Source organism: Mesoplodon mirus, assembly GCF_964341445.2.
Source record: "Mesoplodon mirus genome assembly, chromosome: 18".
Classification (NCBI taxonomy): domain Eukaryota; kingdom Metazoa; phylum Chordata; class Mammalia; order Artiodactyla; family Ziphiidae; genus Mesoplodon; species Mesoplodon mirus.
In genome coordinates, this window is record NC_138994.1 from 66,094,004 (window position 1) to 66,113,974 (window position 19,971).

Consider the following 19,971-nt stretch of genomic DNA (forward strand, 5'->3'; position numbering starts at 1 on the left):
TTCAATATATGCAAATCAATCAACGTGATACACCATGTTAACAAATTGAAGGAGAAAAACCATATGATCATCTCAATAGATGCAGAGAAAGCTTTCGACAAAATTCAACACCCATTTATGATAAAAACAGTCCAGAAACTAGGCATAGAGGGAACTTTCCTCAACCAAATAAAGGCCATATATGACAAACCCACAGCCAACATCATCCTCAATGGTGAAAAACTGAAAGCATTTCCAGTAAGATAAGGAACAAGAGAAGGTTGCCCACTCTCACCACTATTATTCAACATAGTTTTGGAAGTTTTAGCCACAGAAATCAGAGAAGAAAAAGAAATAAAAGAAATCCAAATTGGAAAAGAAGAAGTAAAGCTGTCACTGTTTGCAGATGTCATGATGCTATACATAGAGAATCCTCAAGATATTACTGGAAAACTACTAGAGCTAATCAATGAATTTGGTAAAGTAGCAGGATACAAAGTTAATGCACAGAAATCTTTTGCATTCCTATACACTAATGTTGAAATATCTGAAAGTGAAATCAAGAAAACACTCCCATTTACCACTGCAACAAAAAGAATAAAATATCTAGGAATAAACCTACTTAAGGACACAAAAGACCTGTATGCAGAAAATTATAAGACACTGATGAAAGAAATTAAAGATGATACAAATACATGGAGAGATATGCCATGTTCTTGGATTGGAAGAATCAACATTGTGAAAATGACTGTACTACCCAAAGCAATCTACAGATTAAATGCAATCCCTATCAAACAACCACTGGCATTTTTCACAGAACTAGAACAAAAAATTTCACAATATGTATGGAAACACAAAAGACTCTGAATAGCCAAAGCAATCTTGAGAAAGAAAAACGGAGCTAGAGGAATCAGGCTCCAGGACTTCAGACTATACTACAAAGCGACAGTAATCAAGACAGTATGCTACTGGCACAAAAACAGAAATATAGATCAATGGAACTGGATAGAAAGCCCAGAGATAAACCCACACACATATGGTCACCTTATCTTTGATAAAGGAGGCAAGAATATACAGCAGAGAAAAAACAGCCTCTTCAATAAGTGGTGCTGGGAAAACTGGACAGCTACATGTAAAAGAATGAAATTAGAACACTCCCTAACACCATACATAAAAATAAACTCAAAATGGATTAAAGACCTAAATGTAAGGTCAGACACTATCAAACTCTTAGAAGAAATCATAGGCAGAACACTCTATGACATAAATCACAGCAAGATCCTTATTGACCCACCTCCTAGAGAAATGCAAATAAAAACAAAAATAAACAAATGCGATCTAATGAAACTTAAAATCTTTTGCACAGCAAAGAAAACCATAAACAAGACGAAAAGACAACCCTCAGAATGGGAGAAAATATTTGCAAATGAAGCAACTGACAAAGGATTAATATCCAAAATTTATAAGCAGCTCATGCAACTCAATGTCAAAAAAACAAACAACCCGGGCTTCCCTGGTGGCATGGTGGTTGAGAGTCCGCCTGCCGATACAGGGGACGCGGGTTCGTTCCCCAGTCTGGGAGGATCCCACATGCTGCAGAGTGGCTGAGCCTGTGGGCCATGGCCGCTGAGGCTGTGCGTTCGGAGCCTGTGCTCCACAGCGGGAGAGGCCACAGCAGTGAGAGGCCCGCGTACCGCAAAAGAAAAAAACAAAAAACAAAAAACCCAAAAAACCCCCAAACAATCCAATCCAAAAATGGGCAGAAGACCTAAATAGACATTTCTCCAAAGAAGATATACAGGTTGCCAACAAACACGTGAAAGAATGCTCAATGTCTTTAATCATTAGAGAAATGCAAATCAAAACTACAATGAGATATAATCTCACACCGGTCAGAATGGCCATAATCAAAAAATCTACAAACAATAAATGCTGAAGAGGGTGTGGAGAAAAGGGAACCCTCTTGCACTGTTGGTGGCAATGTAAATTGATACAGCCACTATGGAGAACAGTATGGAGTTTCCTTAAAAAACTAAAAATAGAACTACCATACGACCCAGCAATCCCACTACTGGGCATATACCCTGAGAAAACCATAATTCAAAAGTAGTCACGGGGGCTTCCCTGGTGGCACAGTGGTTAAGAATCCGCCTGCCAATGCAGAGGACATGTGTACTAGCCCTGGTGTGGGAAGATCCCACATTCTGCAGAGCAACTAAGCCCGTGCGCCACAACTACTGAAGCCTGCACTCTAGAGCCCATGCTCCACAACGAGAAGCCAATGCAATGAGAAGCCCATGCACCACAACAAAGAGTAGCCCCCGCTCTCAGCAAATATAGAAAACCCTCCAGCAGCAGCAAAAACCCAATGCAGCCAAAAATTAAATAAATGAATAAATAAATAAAAATTAAAAAAAAAAAGCAGTCACGTACCAAAATGTTCATTGCAGCTCTATTTACTACAGCCAGGACATGGAAGCAACCTAAGTGTCCATCAACAGATGAATGGATAAAGAAGATGTGGCACATATGTACAATGGAATATTACTCATCCATAAAAAGAAAATAAATTGAGTTATTGGTAGTGAGGTGGATGGACCTAGAGTGTGTCATACAGAGTGAAGTAATTCAGAAAGGGAAAAACAAATACTGTATTCTAACACATATGTATGGAATCTAAAAAAAAAAATGGTCATGAAGAACCTAGGGGCAAGATGGGAATAAAGACACAGACCTACTAGAGAATGGGCTTGAGGATACGGGGAGGGGGAATGGAAAGCTTGGACAAAGTGAGAGAGTGGCAATGGACATATATACACTACCAAACGTAAAATAGATAGCTAGTGGGAAGCAGCCGCATAGCATAGGGAGATCAGCTCGGTGCTTTGTGACCACCTAGAGGGGTGGGATAGGGAGGGTGGGAGGGAGGGAGACGCAAGAGGGAAGAGATATGGGGACATATATATGTATATGTATAACTGATTCACTTTGTTATAAAGCAGAAACTAACACACCATTGTAAAGCAATTATACTCCAATAAAGATGTTAAAAAAATCAAACAAAATAAAAAACCAATGAGTATACCTACTTGAAAAATCACCAACAGTACAATATAATGTTTGAAGCAAGTATATGATATTGAGATTTTTGTATCATTTATAAAGATGTATAGATTATATATATAATAATTTAATTGTTGATTAATATATTATATATAGTACATTGTGAAACAGCCTTGTCATAGGCATCCTGTAAGATAGCTCCCAGTGGTCCTTTCCTTCTGGCATGCACACTCTTGTATAGTTGCCTCCTACACTGTACCAGGGTGGTCTGTGTGACCAGTAGCATATGGCAGAAGGTATGTCAATAACTTCTGAGATTGGTTATAAAAGACACTGCAGGTTTTATCTTGGTGTTTCTCTTGCTTTCACTTTTTCTCTTGTCCCTTGCTGTGGGGGAAGCCAGTTGTCATGTTTGTGCAGCCCTATGGCCCTATGGATGGAGAAAGGTCCACTTATGGTGAGGAACTGAAGCCTCACATGTGAGTCTGGAACAAATATTCCAGTCCCATTAAACTACTCTTCAATTCCCAGACCTGGCTAAGAGCTTGATTGCAACTTTATGAGAAACCCACATCGAGAGAGAGTCAGATGATCCAGCAAAACCACATCCGGGTTCTTGACCCTCTGCAACTTGGGTAAGAAAATAAATGTTTATTGTTTAAGGCTGCAAAATTTTGGGGAAATTTATTAAGCAGCAATAGAGAATTAATACATGAAATCATGGCCAGTGATCACAGTGAATCTGAAACCTTCAATAGTAAAAAAGAGTTCAATGAAAGCAATGTAGCAGTTATGTCTAGTTTGTAATATTAAGTTCATTTTTACTATCAAACATAACATAATAATTCCGTTAAATTATATAACATACATATAAAGTATATGAACTTTTAAAGTGGAATCATATCAAAAGACTATTATAAATCTGTAATAGTATATAACTGCAAAGGGAAGATAGGAAGTTGGGTGGTAAAATGGTCAGGTTTATCAGATAATTTCATTACAGTGCTATCAAGATAACTGGCATTTTGTCATTGAATTTAAGAACGCTGCAACTCTCTCTCTAAGGAGAAAATAAGAAAGTTTTCCCTTGAATGCACTGGTATTTATATAGCAAGTGAGTAAGTCCTGCCTATTTGCATATGTGCATACACATATTGGTGTATACACACACACACACATATAGACGTATATGTTTGTTAGTTCTGTGAAACACTGGCTCTAGCAATGCCAATATTTTGATCATATTTGTTTACACCAGATAAAATCCTTTCTCCTCTTGTGTCAGAAGGTAAGTAGATGACTACAAAGTATTAATGGGTGTGCAATGGGCATGTGGGTGGATAGGAATATTCAATGAAGACCGTCTTTGCCCAGGCATTCTTGAGACAGCACTGACAGTTATTCCTTTGCCCGAGGCTTGGCTTCCATCAGATGTAACAATTCAGTTTCCGGGAAGACAGTGACAGGTGTCAATCTCAGGGTAGAGGTTATACGTACACAGACCGGCATCTCCTCCAATGTTCTGGAAGGGTGATCTTGGTCACTGTTCTTTTTAAGCAAAGGTGACAGAGGCAGTGAACTGAGTTCATTACTTGTTATTTCTTGCCTCCAAAGTACCATTCACATGGTAAATGAACTACTACCACCCAAAAGATAACACAGGCTATCCAGGCTCAAAATTTTGGTTGGGGTAGTGAGAGGATGAAAAAACAAAAATCTAAATAGTTCCAAGAAAGACATGTAGTGGATGCTTGCTGATGCAGACATGACTTATTTGGCATCCTGTCTGAACGCAGCTGAGAGCTGAGAAGAAACGCTCATCAAAAGGTTAGGAGCAAGTGAAGAGGCCTAACCTTGGCTGAAAGTGTCTACTTTGGGTCAGGTGTTATGATAGGCTCTTTACATACATAAGCTCATTCATTCTGGGCAGGAACTCTATGAAGGGCTAATATTCTTTCCATTCTATATGTAGAAATTAAAGCCCAGAGAGGTTTAGTACACATGCCAAGGTCATTCAGCTATTCTGTGGAGACACCAGCATTGGAACCTTCATTTCTCCGAATCCAAAGCCCACGCTCTTCTTTTCCACATACCAGATGGCCTTCCTAGAATCAAATCCACCTGCACCAGAACTTATGCACTTGACTCACATACAAACACTTGTAGATGCATACTCCAGGACTATTTACAGGCAATTCAAATTAGTCTGATTATTTGGCATCCTGTCTTCCTCAAATAAACTCCTGGGGAAGATGGTGAAGTGTGTAGAGGATCGAAAAGGAGAATGGAGATGAGGAGATGGCCGGGCATGTCGAGAGCGGGGAGAGATGAGAGCTGTGTCTCTATTCTAGCTTATGCAGCTTAACATCACCCTGCAGAACTCACTGTATTATGTATAAGCTTGATGTTTATAATGATTTTGTTCAGGGGCCTCAGTAGAAGAAGGCAGGGAAGCACACAATACTTGTAAAGTAAGACTTCCATTAAGAATAGTTAAACTAAAATAAATGTTGGTGCTTGAATGGGGTTAATGACTAGCAGAAAAGCCAACTCGGGCTTCCCTGGTGGCGCAGTAGTTGAGAGTCCGCCTGCCTATGCAGGGGACACCGGTTTGTGCCCCGGTCCGGGAAGATCCCACATGCCGTGAAGTGGCTGGGCCCGTGAGCAATGGCCGCTGAGCCTGCGCGTCCGGAGCCTGTGCTCCACAACGGGAGAGGCCACAACAGTGAGAGGCCCATGTACCCCCCACAAAAAAAAAAAAAAAAAAAGAAAGAAAGAAACCCAGTGCAAATTTGGATGTGGTTTTTCATTTTCTTGCTACCCCTACAGTACAGTCATTCAAATCTCTCAGGAACTAAACATAGTTAATACAGCATATTGAAGTGAAACTTTCCTTCCAGAAGAGTTATGATTTGGAAAGTGAATAGTATGGCGCTAAATGTAATCTATTCATGGAATTCCTGGGTCCTTTTTTCCAAAAGTCCCTTTCTCCTTCATTTATTATAAATTACACCTTTGCTTTATTAATTACTTTTTGCTAGAGACCACAAGAAAAAAAAAATCAAGAAAATACTTTGCCAGATTTACCTCTAGCTTTTCCTTAAATCTTTTCAAAATATGAAGCTTCTGAATTTTCAATGTCTTTAATGGTCATACGATTTTTCCTGTTCTTTTTTCCACCATGATGTTTTCTCCATGTTGTAAATTAATGATGACTATTTTATTAGGTATCTACTGTGTTCAAAATTTTATGCTAGGTGGTTAACATTTAGCAACTCTATAAAGTAGGTACAGTTCCCCTTATTTTTTGATGAGAAAACTGAGATGAAGAGAGATGTAGGAACCTGTGTAAAGTCACAGAGCTTGAGAATCCAAAATGTGGATATTGCTTTGAAAAATACGTGCTCATTTGAAAGAACGGCAAGGACACATCTCTCTTTTCCTCCCCAAATGCATACCAAGTATCATTTGCTAAAAAAAAGGGTCATATAAGGAAGTCTCTTGGGATTTTAAGAGGTTGTTGGGAACCCCCATTGTGTTCTCATAACTCCAACTCTGACGTGAAAAGAGCTACCCAGAACATAGTGGAAGTATACAAGATTGCTGTGTCCAGAGTAAAATTAACCAGTCCAGCAGCTAGAAAATGTATTTCTGTTGAGGCTTTCAAAGAGAGGTCTCTATCAGTCTAGTACACTAGAGAGAATCCTGGTGTCAGAAGACTTGGATTCCCTTCTGGCTTGTTGATTTAGTTAGCTGTGGATTTTTTGACAACTACTCTAGGCTCTTATTTTTTTCATCTATAAATGAAGGATGTTCTGAGACTCCATTGAGATGAGGTTTGTTCATATACTGTCTCATTTATCTCCTCAGTTATATATTGTATGTTTTTCCTCACTATTAAGTAAATTCCTTGATATCAGAGAATATATAGAATATATATAGTCTGTATATCTCACTACTGTATCTCCAAGGTATGGAATACTGCCTGGCGCACAGCAAATGCTCAAAAAATATTTGCAGGGCTTCCCTGGTGGCGCAGTGGTTGAGAGTCCGCCTGCCGATGCAGGGGACGCGGGTTCGTGCCCCGGTCCAGGAAGATCCCACATGCTGTGGAGCGGCTGGGACCATGAGCCATGGCCACTGAGCCTGTGCGCCCAGAGCCTGTGCTCCACAATGGGAGAGGCCACAACAGTGAGAGGCCTGCGTACCGCAAAAAAAAAAAAAAAAAAAAAAAAAAAATTTGCAGAATGAATGAACTGTGTACACTGCAAAGCATGAAAAAATGTTGATTATTATTACTATTATTGTTAATAAGTTTTAAGACAAACCAGACTTTTTCATTAGATATTAACTTTGCATAAATATTAATACTTTTAGCCAGAAGTGAATTGAGGCAGCCAACATTTAGGTTCAAATGAGAATCCTGTTCCAATTTTTTGATGTTTCCCTTGAAATAATTATTAGGGTTTTTTTTTCTAAATGATATCTGATAGTAGCATTTAAATCACATGAAATGAAAATGGTGAAGTTTCACTTCTTGTTACTAATTTTTGTAACCTCCAAGAGGGTTTCTTGGTATTACTGATTATTCTGCAACTTCCAGGTTCTCTCCAGATGTGAAGAAAATTGCTTACTTGGTTGAGATGCTTGTACTTACTTGATGAAGTACTTGATTCCATCTGCTGTGTAAGCTTCCTCCCACCCGTAAGGTAGACCTTGAGTGAAAGGAAACCAAAAATACATTTAATAAGATGATAAAGATAACTTTATTTCCTGGACACAAATTTCCCACAGCTTTACAATTATTTGAGTATGTTTCTTGTACAAAATAATTGTCTAGAAAGGAGGAATTAAAACAATTCAGATGAGCTTTCATACTCAGCATCTTAGAACACAATAAATAAGTCTTGAACAGTTAACAATCTGCTTTAGTTGCATTAAATGGATCATGACTTGTCATTTACATGTGGTGAGCATTTTTGTCAGCAGGATTCAAGCAAAAATTTTTGGTGCAGGGGATGGTTTTTGCCTGGAGGCAGAAGGATGGACAAGATGGCCTCTGCTTGTCTATTCAGGCTCAGTTTCTTTAATTAGCTTCCTTTACATTCTTTCACTCAGCTCCACAGGGAATCGACATATGAGTACCAGATCAGCAAGCGGTTTGAAGGTAGCTCTTGGACAAGACAAAATTCCTTATGAAGTCTGAAAGTTTAGCAAAGTGATTTACAATGGATTGTAGTATTTTATTTTATTAATTAAGAATTTTGTGCACTAGATGTTAATGGCCAAACAATTTGCTGAACTCAGCTTCCATTTCAGTAATGGGATTGAGGATAATTAGTTAGCTATAAAGAGATGCAGACTGAAGTAAGCAAGCAACCATTTGGCCATATTTCTATCAATGAGTACATTTTTGTCCTCATCATACCAACAGAACAGGCCCAGGTTGAGGCAGCCCATTCTCTTATATTCCAATTATGGGTGGTACTCCTTTAGAACACAAGGGTTTCCATCCCTTGGCTCCACCCTTGAATACTGTTAAGCAGGGGTCCCCAACCCCCAGGCCACGGACCAGTATTGGTCTGCGGCTTGTTAGGAACGGGTCACACAGCAGGTGAGCAGCGGGAGAGTGAGCGAAGCTGTGGAATTGTCTTCCAGGAAACCGGTGCCGAAAAGGTTGGGGACTGAACTTCCCTGGTGGCTCAGTGGTTAAAGAATCCTCCAGCCAATGCAGGGGACACGGGTTCGAGTCCTGGTCTGGGAAGATCCCACATGCCGCGGAGCGATGCCTACTGAGCCTGTGCTCTAGAGCCGATGCTCCACAACAAAAGAAGCCACCGTAGTGAGAAGCCCTCGCACCGCAACAAAGAGTAGCCCTGCTCTCCGTAACTAGAGAAAAGCCCGCGCGCAGCAACAAAGACCCAAAGCAGCCAAAAATAATAAGTAAATAAATAAAATTAAAAAAAAAAAAAAGGTTGGGGACTGCTGCTGTTAAGGATTGTAATTGACCTTTTGGATCAGTCTTTGGTATTGACTTATCAAGCCTCCTTTGATGAGTATAAGATACATTAACACATCAAACAACAGACTCCTGGTCCAGGTAGCCTACTTCTTTAGAAAGTAACTGAACTGTGACAACAAACCATTTCCCCAAGTCTCAGCAAGTGGCAGAGCAAAAATGCAGGAAGAGCAACTATGAACAAAATAAAACCTTTCTCTATCATCATTCGCCTCCTATTCTTTGAGAATACCTCTAATGATGTTATTTTTATAAGAAAAACAAAACAAGCTTTACTTTATATTTACCTCCAGTCTTTTAACACAGTTGTATAAAATAAAAGCCTGGCCCAAAATTCTGTAACTACTTCCTTTGTGGATTAACACAGGCCACCTAGGAGTTTCTTTTCTCCCTTAATGAATAAATGATCCTACTTTAAGCACAAATAAGCATATCTGGGAACTCAGCATAAGCAAATGACTGGCTTCTTAAAAGCCCCTGAAGTGACACTATATATATCTCTGATAGTAACCATGGCCAGCACACGCTCAGCCAGACAGGCCATGATCAACTGCTGCTGCAGTTCACGTAGATTTATCGCCTTTACACTTTCTACACCTTTGTTACAGATCACTTCATTTTTCACTGACAAGCCCCTCACCTGAAGGGAAGAATCTGATGACTGTACACAAAACCCCTGCTTTTATGACAAAAAGGTTCAGAAATGCCAGGAATGATGATCAATAGGGCAAAGACATGCTAAAAGTAGAAAGTCATTCTAATGTGACTTAGATTTTTGTTTAAATGACTTGTCTCTCCAGTGCAATTATAGCCATATTTCTAATTTCTTAATTCACAGGTCTTTTTTTTTAATGAGGAGAAAAAAATATGTATACTTTAAAGACAGTATCTTTTAATCTATAGGATCATTTGAGAATTGAGATTGAACATTGGGATACCGCATCCCCATGCCATCAAAATAGAGTTCCTGTCCTGATTATTTTCTTACAATTAGTAAACAAGGACTATAACTTCACAACGGACTTATTAAAGGTACCAATTCATATCCATATAAGTCAAAATGGTTATTCAATGACTGCAGCCATCAAGATATTCCTGTTTATTAGATAATATTTTAGGATAAATTATCTGTTCTGAAAAAATAGCATTTCTTTTTAGAAGACTGAGTGGTTTCTTCTTCTTCATGCAGTTAATATAGTCTGTAAAAAACAGACTTGGGGACTCAATTGATAGCGACTATCTTTCAGTGATAGTTCAGTAATAGAAAACACAATCACTGTCCAATTAGTTATAAATTAAAAACCACAATATATTGATAAACCAAATAACCTACTTTATAGAAAAAGGGCGCTTTTGATTTCTACAAGCTTATATAACTATGATGGATGCAATTGTCCTTTAGTAAAGATTTTCATCCCTTCACCATAAGTGATTTGGGTATAATTACAACATACTATCTAAATACTTTTCAATAATCGTTATAGTTCCAAGGCATTAAAAATTTTCTACATTCCCCACATCTTTATACTTGCAAATATATAATGCTTCTATTTTTCCCTTTCATATTTGCTTTAAAACTGTTATGACAACTATTGTTTCTGATTGGAAGCATTTGTTTATGAACCCTCACATAACATTCCTTCCATCAGAGATCATTTGTTTCCAAGTACTCTTCATGAGTATTTTGCCAAAGTAGGAGTCTCGTGCATATTCACCTTAGAATACTGGCCGTCACCTAACACTCCACATATCCAAAACCAAACTCATCACACGTCCATACAAAATAGTTTCCCTTCTATTTTCCCAGTCTATTTACGTAGGAAAGTTCTCTTTGTCATATTTGGCCCGTTCATTAAATATTTATTGATCATTTTCTTAGTGATTATTTTTCTGTGTTTAGCATTTTACCTGGTGTTCAATACATAATGATTAACAAATTAACATGTACCTTGGTCTTATGAAACATTAAAAAGTAATCATAAATAAAGACACCATTAAAAGTAGGAATAAGTACTAGGAAAGAAAAGTATTGAATACTATGAAAGAGTAACTCATAGCACAGACAAAGGTTAAACTCCTTAATACATAAATAACTCCTACAAATCAGTAAGAGAAAGGAAATGACAAATAGGAGTCTGTGAAACATGTGGAACATTCAGGTCATAAATGTACTTAAACAATAGGCTTAATTTCACTCTTAACAAGAGAAATACAAATTAAACTAGTATGAGAGGCTGTGTTCATCATGTTAGCAAAGAGTAAAACATAGTTTAATAAGACACTGTGTTGAGGGTATGAAGAGGCAGTCATTCTCATACTGATGGGAGTATACATATGATAACATATGTATGGGGAGAAACTTTTCAAGATCTACCTAAAATTTTAAATGCTAATAACAACAGTTCACATTAATGGAGTGGTCATGTGCTAAACATTGCATTACACATGTACCAACTCTCTTAGGCCTCACAACAATTTTACAAGGTACTACTATTATCCCCATTTTACAAATGAGGAAACAGGCATGGAGAGGTTCCATCACTTGCCCAAGGTTACACAGCTGGCAGGCAGTAGAGCCCAGACTCTTAACCACTACGCTGAACTGGCTCCATGGACCATTTCATCCAGCAATTCTTCCAGGAATTTATCTTATAGATAACCTTTATGTACAAGATTATTAATTGTAAAAGTAAAAGATTGAAAATAATCTAAATAACCACCAATGGGGACTGATTAAAGACTATATATCAGATAACGGGATATTGTCCAGCTGTGAGAAAGAGTGAGGAAGTACTTTATGTACAGTTTGGATAAAGGGATGGAGGATGAAGGAAGGATCTCTGAAGTTGTTGGAGTTATCCAGGTACAGATAGGGGCAAGAACACTAGGTTGAGTGAACAGCAAGTGCAAAGGCTCTGGGATGGGGAAGAGCTTGGCATGTTTGAGGAACTGAGAAATCATTGTTACTGGAGCATAGTGAGTGAGTTAGGAGGGGACTGATACAAGACTGAGCCAGAGAGACAGGCAAATATGACTATGCAGGGTTTTGCAGGCCATGATAAAATTGTCTGAAAGTTTCTTAACAGGAAAGCTGGAGATATGCTACTGTTTAAGATGAAGAAAGCTGCAAGAGAATGTTGCTCCCACCATATGTGCGGAAAGCTGCACAACCTAAAAAAAATTTTAAAAATTTTGTTTAGTTCCTCAGAGACTGAGTTCCTCACCTGAGCTGACCCTCAGTTGAACTGAATTCCAAAGAGTGACAAGCCCCTCTGAGGGAAGATGGGGCACGTGAACTCCTTCCCTCTTGGCAGAGCACAGGAAGAAGTCTTGCCATAAAAGTGGGTAAGAAGAAAATATCTGAAACTGTAATAAATTTGTAAAGCCTGATTATGGGCTAGCATGATAGTTTGGTGTCCCCGGGAGCCCTAGACACAAGGAGAGCCTGCTCTCCCTGAACAGCTCTTTGCTCATGAGAAAGACAAGGGGTAGACAGGAGACCTGAGAGAGCCCCTGGGTGGTGTGGGCACATGCGGGACCTGCAAAGGTTCGAGGGTGGAGCAGAAGTATCATCCATGACCTGGACCCTCCTCTGATATGAAGTAATAGCCGGCTGCAGCTGGGGGAGGAACAAGGGACACTCCCACATGTGGACAGGAATCTGCGTGACAGAAGGCAAGTCATCTGTTCCTGGGGGAGGGGAAGAAACTGCCACACCCCCAGTCCCTCCCAGACTCCACAAAAACCTCATTTGTACTTGTGGGGTGAGGTGGGTAGAAAACCTGATGTCTCCACCCTGCACTGACACTAAGTCATGGAGGGGTGAGGGCAGGAAACCTTTCAAATCCAGAATCCTGCACTGATGCGACACAGAGTTTGACTTCCACAAGGAGCGGGGCAGGAAATACACTAGAGCACTTAGTAGGAGGTAGGGTTGTTTGCCACTAAGGAGGGACAGGAAGGCTGGGAAAGTCCTACCCCTGAGACTTGGGCATGGGGCCTGCCTGAAACCCAGAGACCAGAGTAGGAAAGCTGAGACCCTCTCCACACACACCCCACTCCCCACATGTACCACTCACCTGGCACTGAACTGCCTACTCTGGGAGAGGGCAAGAGAGCAGACAGTAAATGTCCACCGTGATGCAGGTGTGTGGAGCCTGCTGCCTGCTGAGGATGGGGCAGGCATACTGAGAACCCCTACCCCCAGCACCCCAGACCTCACATGAGCACAAGAGAACAGCAGACAAGCACTAGAGGAATTTGAGGTCTGTGGTAAACTCAGTAGAACCCTAGAAACAAAATGCAAATCCAGCTTGCCTACAAATGAGAGTGAATACCGCCCCCCCCCACCATACACACACTAAAGGCCTGACAGAGAAGAGACAGACCCATTTCTGGGTTTAAATAACATTTACCCCAGTCTCTACAGTTTTGTACCTCCAAATACTGACAATCACATTTATGAGACACAGAAAAGCAAGAGAAAAAATCCATTGCCAAAAGATAAAACCACCAACAGAACCAGATCCAGAGAAAATATTGAGCTTTAAAATAATTATAATTACACATTAAGAGATCTAGTGGAATCTAGTGAACTATGGTTGTGTGACTGCAGTGATGCTCATTACTTGGGTATATCATGCAGAAGGTAATGACTGAGCTTGTTGAGGCCCAGAGTCTTGTTAAATAGCGGGATGGAAGGAGAGAGTGCCAAGTGAGCTGAGGGAATGTGTAAGAGTGATTGGAATAATGGACCCCAGACTTTAAGCTGAATAAGAAGACAAGTAAAAATAACAGTGGAGGCTGAAGGATAGAGAAAATAGGAGATCTTATTGAGGACAATAAACCATGTAGTGAGATGGAAAGGTGGAAGGTTTGAGAGGGAGAGTCGGGAGTCTGAACCACTGTCTGTGGTGCCAAGGTTTGTGGTGGAATTGGAAGACCATGGTAAAGTGGGAAAAAATGGGCATTGGACAAAAAGAACTGAAAAGTAAAGGTGGTGGACTCACATGGATGATGGCAGGAGCTGGGATGGGGAGAAACAATGGAAAATGAGAATTCCAAGAATACAATAGAGAAAGACAACACCATCAGTCTCAGAGGGCTCAAATAACCAAACTTGTCTGAAAAGCATTTTCTAGTGTAGTTGTTATGAAAACTCAAACATATTTAACTTTTAGCATCTGATATCTTGAGAAAAAGAGAAAAAAGAGGGAAAGAGCTTGGGCGGAAGGGTGGCTATGAGAGAGAAAGAAAGAAAGAAAGAAAGAAAGGGAGAACCTCTAACTCACAATTAATAAAGCTTCACTAAAGAATATGATATATATCACAGTGAAATTTTTTGCAGTCACAAAATCTGAATCTATATGTAATGTTCATCAATTATAATTGAAAAACTATGGGAAAGTAATAATCTTGTGGAGTCTATATGATAGTGATAATAGCAGTCAGCTTGCCTAGCTTACAGGGTTATCGTGAGACTCTTATTAGAGAATATATAACTGTATGATATATATACAAAAGGAGACAATTATTATTCAGAGTAAGGAAAATAACAACAGCTCCTTCCTTCTCCATCGTTTATGGTTCTAGAGATATAGAGAAATTTGGATGCTTAATATAGGAAATGTGTTTAAATTATCTATAGGGGAAATCTCCATTAATATACTGGGATATTTTTTAGAATCCTCTCCCAGTATAGGAAATTATATAGTCTCTATTTCACTCATGATAACACCCAGTAAAAGAATAACAGAAACCAGTGGGACACTCTGACCCTCAATGAGTGGTATGATGATAAGTGCATAACAACCAGCTCTTGGGGGCAGGAGGAGCCCTAATTTGTAGCATTTGCTGATTTCCGTGGTGCAAATACTCCTACCATAAATGATTTCAAGCTACTTATGTGACGTCGATGACTACAGAGTTGGGAAGAAATGTGTAGTAGGAAGCCATGATATAGTATTCCCAGACATGAGACATAAATAATCTCAATGACAAAAATAAGGGAAATAATTAGGAAGTGGTAAGTTTTGAGTATTTATTCCTCTTTTAAATGTTTAAACTGAAAATTTAAAACAATTTTTAATTTTTAATAAAGACTATGTTTCACAATTAGCTCACAGAATTCTTGTAACCCGGTACTAGCCAGGTCCGGTATAACCACCATGGAACCTACCTCTTACCTCCCTGGTCCTAATAGAAAGTTCAAAAATCAAAGGATAGAAATATCATTTTATCCAAAAGATGATAACATGAAACCGGTATCAGTCTAAAATGATGTGAGAATTACTGTTCTAACCATAAAGTATGTGTTTATCAAATGTTTACACAGAGCTTTCTATATGCCTGGCATTTTTCTAGGTATTTTAAAAATATTAACTCATTTTATCCTAACAATCATTTGAGATAGGTGTTATTATTAACCTCATCTTACAGAGAAGAAACTGAGGGATTAAGAGGTTTAAGTAACTTGCCCATTGTCACACTAAAAAATGGTGCAGCCACAATTTGAACCCAAGCAATCTGGTGCTACAGCCTATGCTTTTAACTATTGCCATACTGCTTCCATTTCCCTAACTCCCGTTAGCATTGCCAACAATCAATATTTTTAAATGGTCCAAAAGTATTTTGCTTAACTTTCTGAAGAACAACAACAACAAAAAAACTCTCAACATCTCAAATTCTGCATTATTACCTACAGAAATGCTCTTTTGAAAGAAACTGAAATAATTTTTATGCTTAAACACAAAGCAGTCTATTTTAGAGACATTTTAATGTTAGAGTTACGATTGTACAAGTTAGTTTGTAGGTATGAACTGCAGTGCCAATTTTAAAAGAACTACTAGCTAATGTTCCTATGAAAAATGAACCTATTATACTGAGAGATGGTTGTAACCTGTAAATAACCAAATAATGCAGTATTTTAAGTATTAAAACTTTCTAAGGACATAATTTATTAAAAACCTATATAGATTTTGTGAATTGTGCTTTAAACATTCCTTAAAATTAGACTTGCATAAACTCTATATTAACAGACAATTTAGGATCTGTGACCTGACTTTTTACACATGGTTACATACATCATCATTTGAACAAACAAAAAAGCAAATGACTATATAATGTAGGAAGATTTTATGTTTTTATATTAGTATGTCTCAAATTTAGGAGTTCAAATGTTAACATAATTAGATATAAGTCTTTTCTAATTAGAGGTCATTCACTGGGCAGGTTAAAAGCTGTAATATATTAAAGAACAACATGGTAAAAATATCCCTAGAGGTTATTTGATGGTTCATAGTCCTATTTATCTTGTCACTCTTTTTGGGCAAATACTACACTAATAAATACCTAGTTAGGAGGAGGGAAAAAGCTAACATTTATTTGCTACATTTCTTTTCCCAACAGATGCAAAAGTCAGGGTTTTTACAGTTGAAATTTTACAGTATTTTACAGTTAAAATCATGGGGTGATTTCCTTGAACTCTGATATGCAGACATTCGAGAAGCCAGCTGACATGTTCTTTCTTAGGTGGCTAGCTTTCATTCCGTGACCCAGACTGAAGGTGAGAATGCAGAATTTCACTGGGTGTTGTCTCTGGGCATTCAGACTATGCTGGGGGAATGAACTGGTTAGGTTTGTTTGGCTTAAAATCAATAACATACAACAAACTTCATTTTGTGCACTAATAAAACAGCATAAAACCTGCTGAAGCTTTCTTCACTGGAGTATGAGATCTCCCTCTGCATAATCAGTCTAAAGAGGTCAAGTGTGTGTGTGTGTGTGTGTGTGTGTGTGTGAGAGTGTGTGTGTGTGTTCCTAATTCCTTTTAGTGTACAAAGATAAACAGGATTTCTTTAAAGCACCGCTATTGTTACAATAATAAAGATATTAAGAGGTCAGTGGCTGCTGAACATGAATTAATCCATGTATTAGAAGGGAAAAAAATGAACTGCATCTTCTTTCTTCTCCATTCAGCAAGACTGATTTTAGTAATTAGAAGTGGCAAAGTTGCTGTCAAGCAAGCTTGATTTCCTCTGGTTAAGAGTACCAGCAATATGTTGGGTAGTCCAAAATGGATACTACTATTGGCCTGCAACTAACAGTTGCCTGAGAGTTATAGGTAGACAGACTTGAATTAGGAAAATAGGAACAGAAGAAGGGAGAGAGAGAGAATACATAAAAGGGATTATGGCAGCTTAAATTTAGGCACAGTAAACTTGGGCAGAAAAAGTGAGCTTGGAGATGGTGGACTCAAATCTCTAGATCCCATCTCTCAATCTGATTTGGAATCTCATCCAAGCTATCCCTGGTCCAGCTGGTCAAAATCTCCCTCACACTTGTCCAGCATGGTAACCTCTTGAACATTCTCAGCAGTGCTTCTGGCTCCTTATACCTAGCTAGGCTCTGGATCTGTCAGAAACTTTACTCGACACTTTTTCTCCTCACATTTGTTGAGTGACTACTATCCGAGGCCCGGTAGAGTGGTGACCAGATTCAGAACAGTGCCTCACACATACATCCTGGGCACCCAAGAAATATTTGTTGACCCACTGAAGAAATCTGCTTCCCATGAAGGCTGATGGTTCAGTGAATCCTGTGCATATTTGAAATTTTACTGTTGTTATAAGGTCTTTGTACTCACCAGGGGAACTTTCTTACAAATATTTGCACAACTGTTACTTGTGGATTTTGACAACAGGATAGTGGAGGACCAACAGACATGCAATTTTAGAAACACTATCACAGAGCAGATGAAATTAGGTCAAGATCATTTATGTTCCCACCCTAAGGACAAATAATGCAACTCTAAGCATCACTAGTCCTTAGTCATGTAGCATTTTGCTGTTAACATCCTTCTCTTTAAATTTTTTAAAAATGTGATTATCTGAAAAATCTATTAAGGATCTCACATTACTTTCAGATAAAATTTGAAAAAATCAAAAAAACAAGAACTCTTTTGGATATTTGCCTTTAAAAAGATTTGTTTAAATTTTTATTAAATGTATTTTTAAAAATATGCAAAGAAAAGCAATAAAAACACATTAGTAGAGCAGGTAAAATTTTGAAACAACAGCCTTCATGCAGTCAGATAAACTCAATACTGATTAAAGAGTTATAAACTCTAATAAAAGATAAAAGAACTTTGTTTTTTTTCCTCTTCAAAGAATATTAGTGCTCACAGAAGAGCTGATTACCACTTAAAAAAATCAAAAATCCATAGTGTGGCATTTAAAATCCTTTCAAAACACATTTCTTACAGAAAGACACGTACTGGAATGTACACAGAAACTTTATTCATAACAGCCCCAGCTGAAAGCAATTCAAATAACCATCAGTTGGTGACTGGATAAATAAACTGTGGAATATCAATCAATGAAATACTGCTGAACATTGATACAATTGATGCAGACAACACCAAGGATGAATCTCAAAAGCAGTATACTAAGTGTAAGGTGTTATATACTTGGAGTCTATTTATATGAAATTTTAGAAAAGGCAAAACTATAGTGACAGAAAGCAGATCAGTGGCTTCCTGGGACCAGGGGTGATGGAGGGGACTGATTACACAGGGGCACATGAGAAAGTTTTGGAGTAATGGAAATGTTCTATAATACAATTATGGTGGTATTACACAACTGTATATATTTGGCAAAACTCAGTGAATTGTACACTTACATTTTATTATATGTAAAGTATTCCTTTTAATTTAAAATTTTAAAAAGCAGAGGGAAATCTCTGTGGGCAGCAGTATAAAAAACCTCATTTAAAAAAAGACTTTAAAATACAGCTTCAAACTTTTTTTTCATTTTCATGTCTTATTAATCCCACCTAGTGTCTAGCCTCCTAGAATTATTGACTTCTTTCCTTCTGTGGTTTTTTAGATATTGTTTTTTCTACCTGGAATGCTCATCACTGTGGGATATATTCATTCAATAACCACTTTTGAACGAACTTCAAAGACAATAGTCATGTACCACAGTGTCTTTGTCAGGCTATAGGCTGTTCTCTAATTTAGGCACTTCTTCAGTTGTTCCCAACTATCTAGAATTTTTTTCTTTGATGTACAATTTACATACAATAAAATGCACAAATCTTAAGTGTACATTCACTGAATTTTGACAAATGTATAATCCAAAACTCCATCAAGATATAGAACATTGCCATCACCCCAGAAAGATATCTTTGCAGTTGATTCTTACCACCATTCCCCAGGCTACCATTGTTCTAATTTTTTAAAATATTATGCTTTTTACTTTTAGAAATTCCATTTAGTTTAAAAAAGGATTTCTGTTTCTCTGCTTAGATATCCTATCTTTGCATTCATTGTGAATATATTTCCCTCTACTTCACTGCACATAGTTATAACAAGTACTTTCAAGCACTTGTTCCAACATCTGGATCTTTTGGGAGTTGGTCTCAGCTCATTGTCTTTTCGCTTAAGAATGGTTACATTTTCCTGTTTCTTTTTACACTGGTAATATTGTTTTATATTCTGGAAATTATGAATGTTACACTGCAGAAACTGAATTCTGATATTACTCTGAGGAGTGTTGATATTCTTGATTTTTCAGGAAATTTACTTGGTCGGACTCAAGCTATAGGATATATCTAACTCTTGGGCACAGGCTCAAATCTCAGTTCAGTTTTTTTTTTTACCCCCTTGGCTGGGCTGTTACAATCTTCCCTGAGCTTGGGGTCAGGCAGAGAGTTGGGCGGAGTTTATATACAGAATTTGGGGGCCATGTATCTGCCTGTCTGCTCTCTAGGCTTTCCTCCCTCACTTTCTGGCAGTGGTGGTTGCCTCAAACGTCATCTTCTAGTTCCACACGTCATAGAGATTTCAGGTTATCAGAGTCTTACTGTCCCATGGGTCCTGTTAGGTCTTGGAGTAGGGTGAGGCAAGCAAG

General features: G+C 38.3%; 1 protein-coding gene across 2 annotated transcripts in view; it reads right to left on the reverse strand.

Annotated features, from left to right (window-relative positions):
* Positions 1-19,971, reverse strand: part of STXBP4 (syntaxin binding protein 4) — a 172,280-nt gene that overhangs the window by 15,714 nt on the left and 136,595 nt on the right. For both annotated transcript variants that reach the window (XM_082603574.1, XM_082603575.1), the window contains one exon: positions 7,700-7,757. In XM_082603574.1, the coding sequence (XP_082459700.1) occupies positions 7,700-7,757 (58 nt within the window). The remainder of the gene's footprint in view (positions 1-7,699; positions 7,758-19,971) is intronic.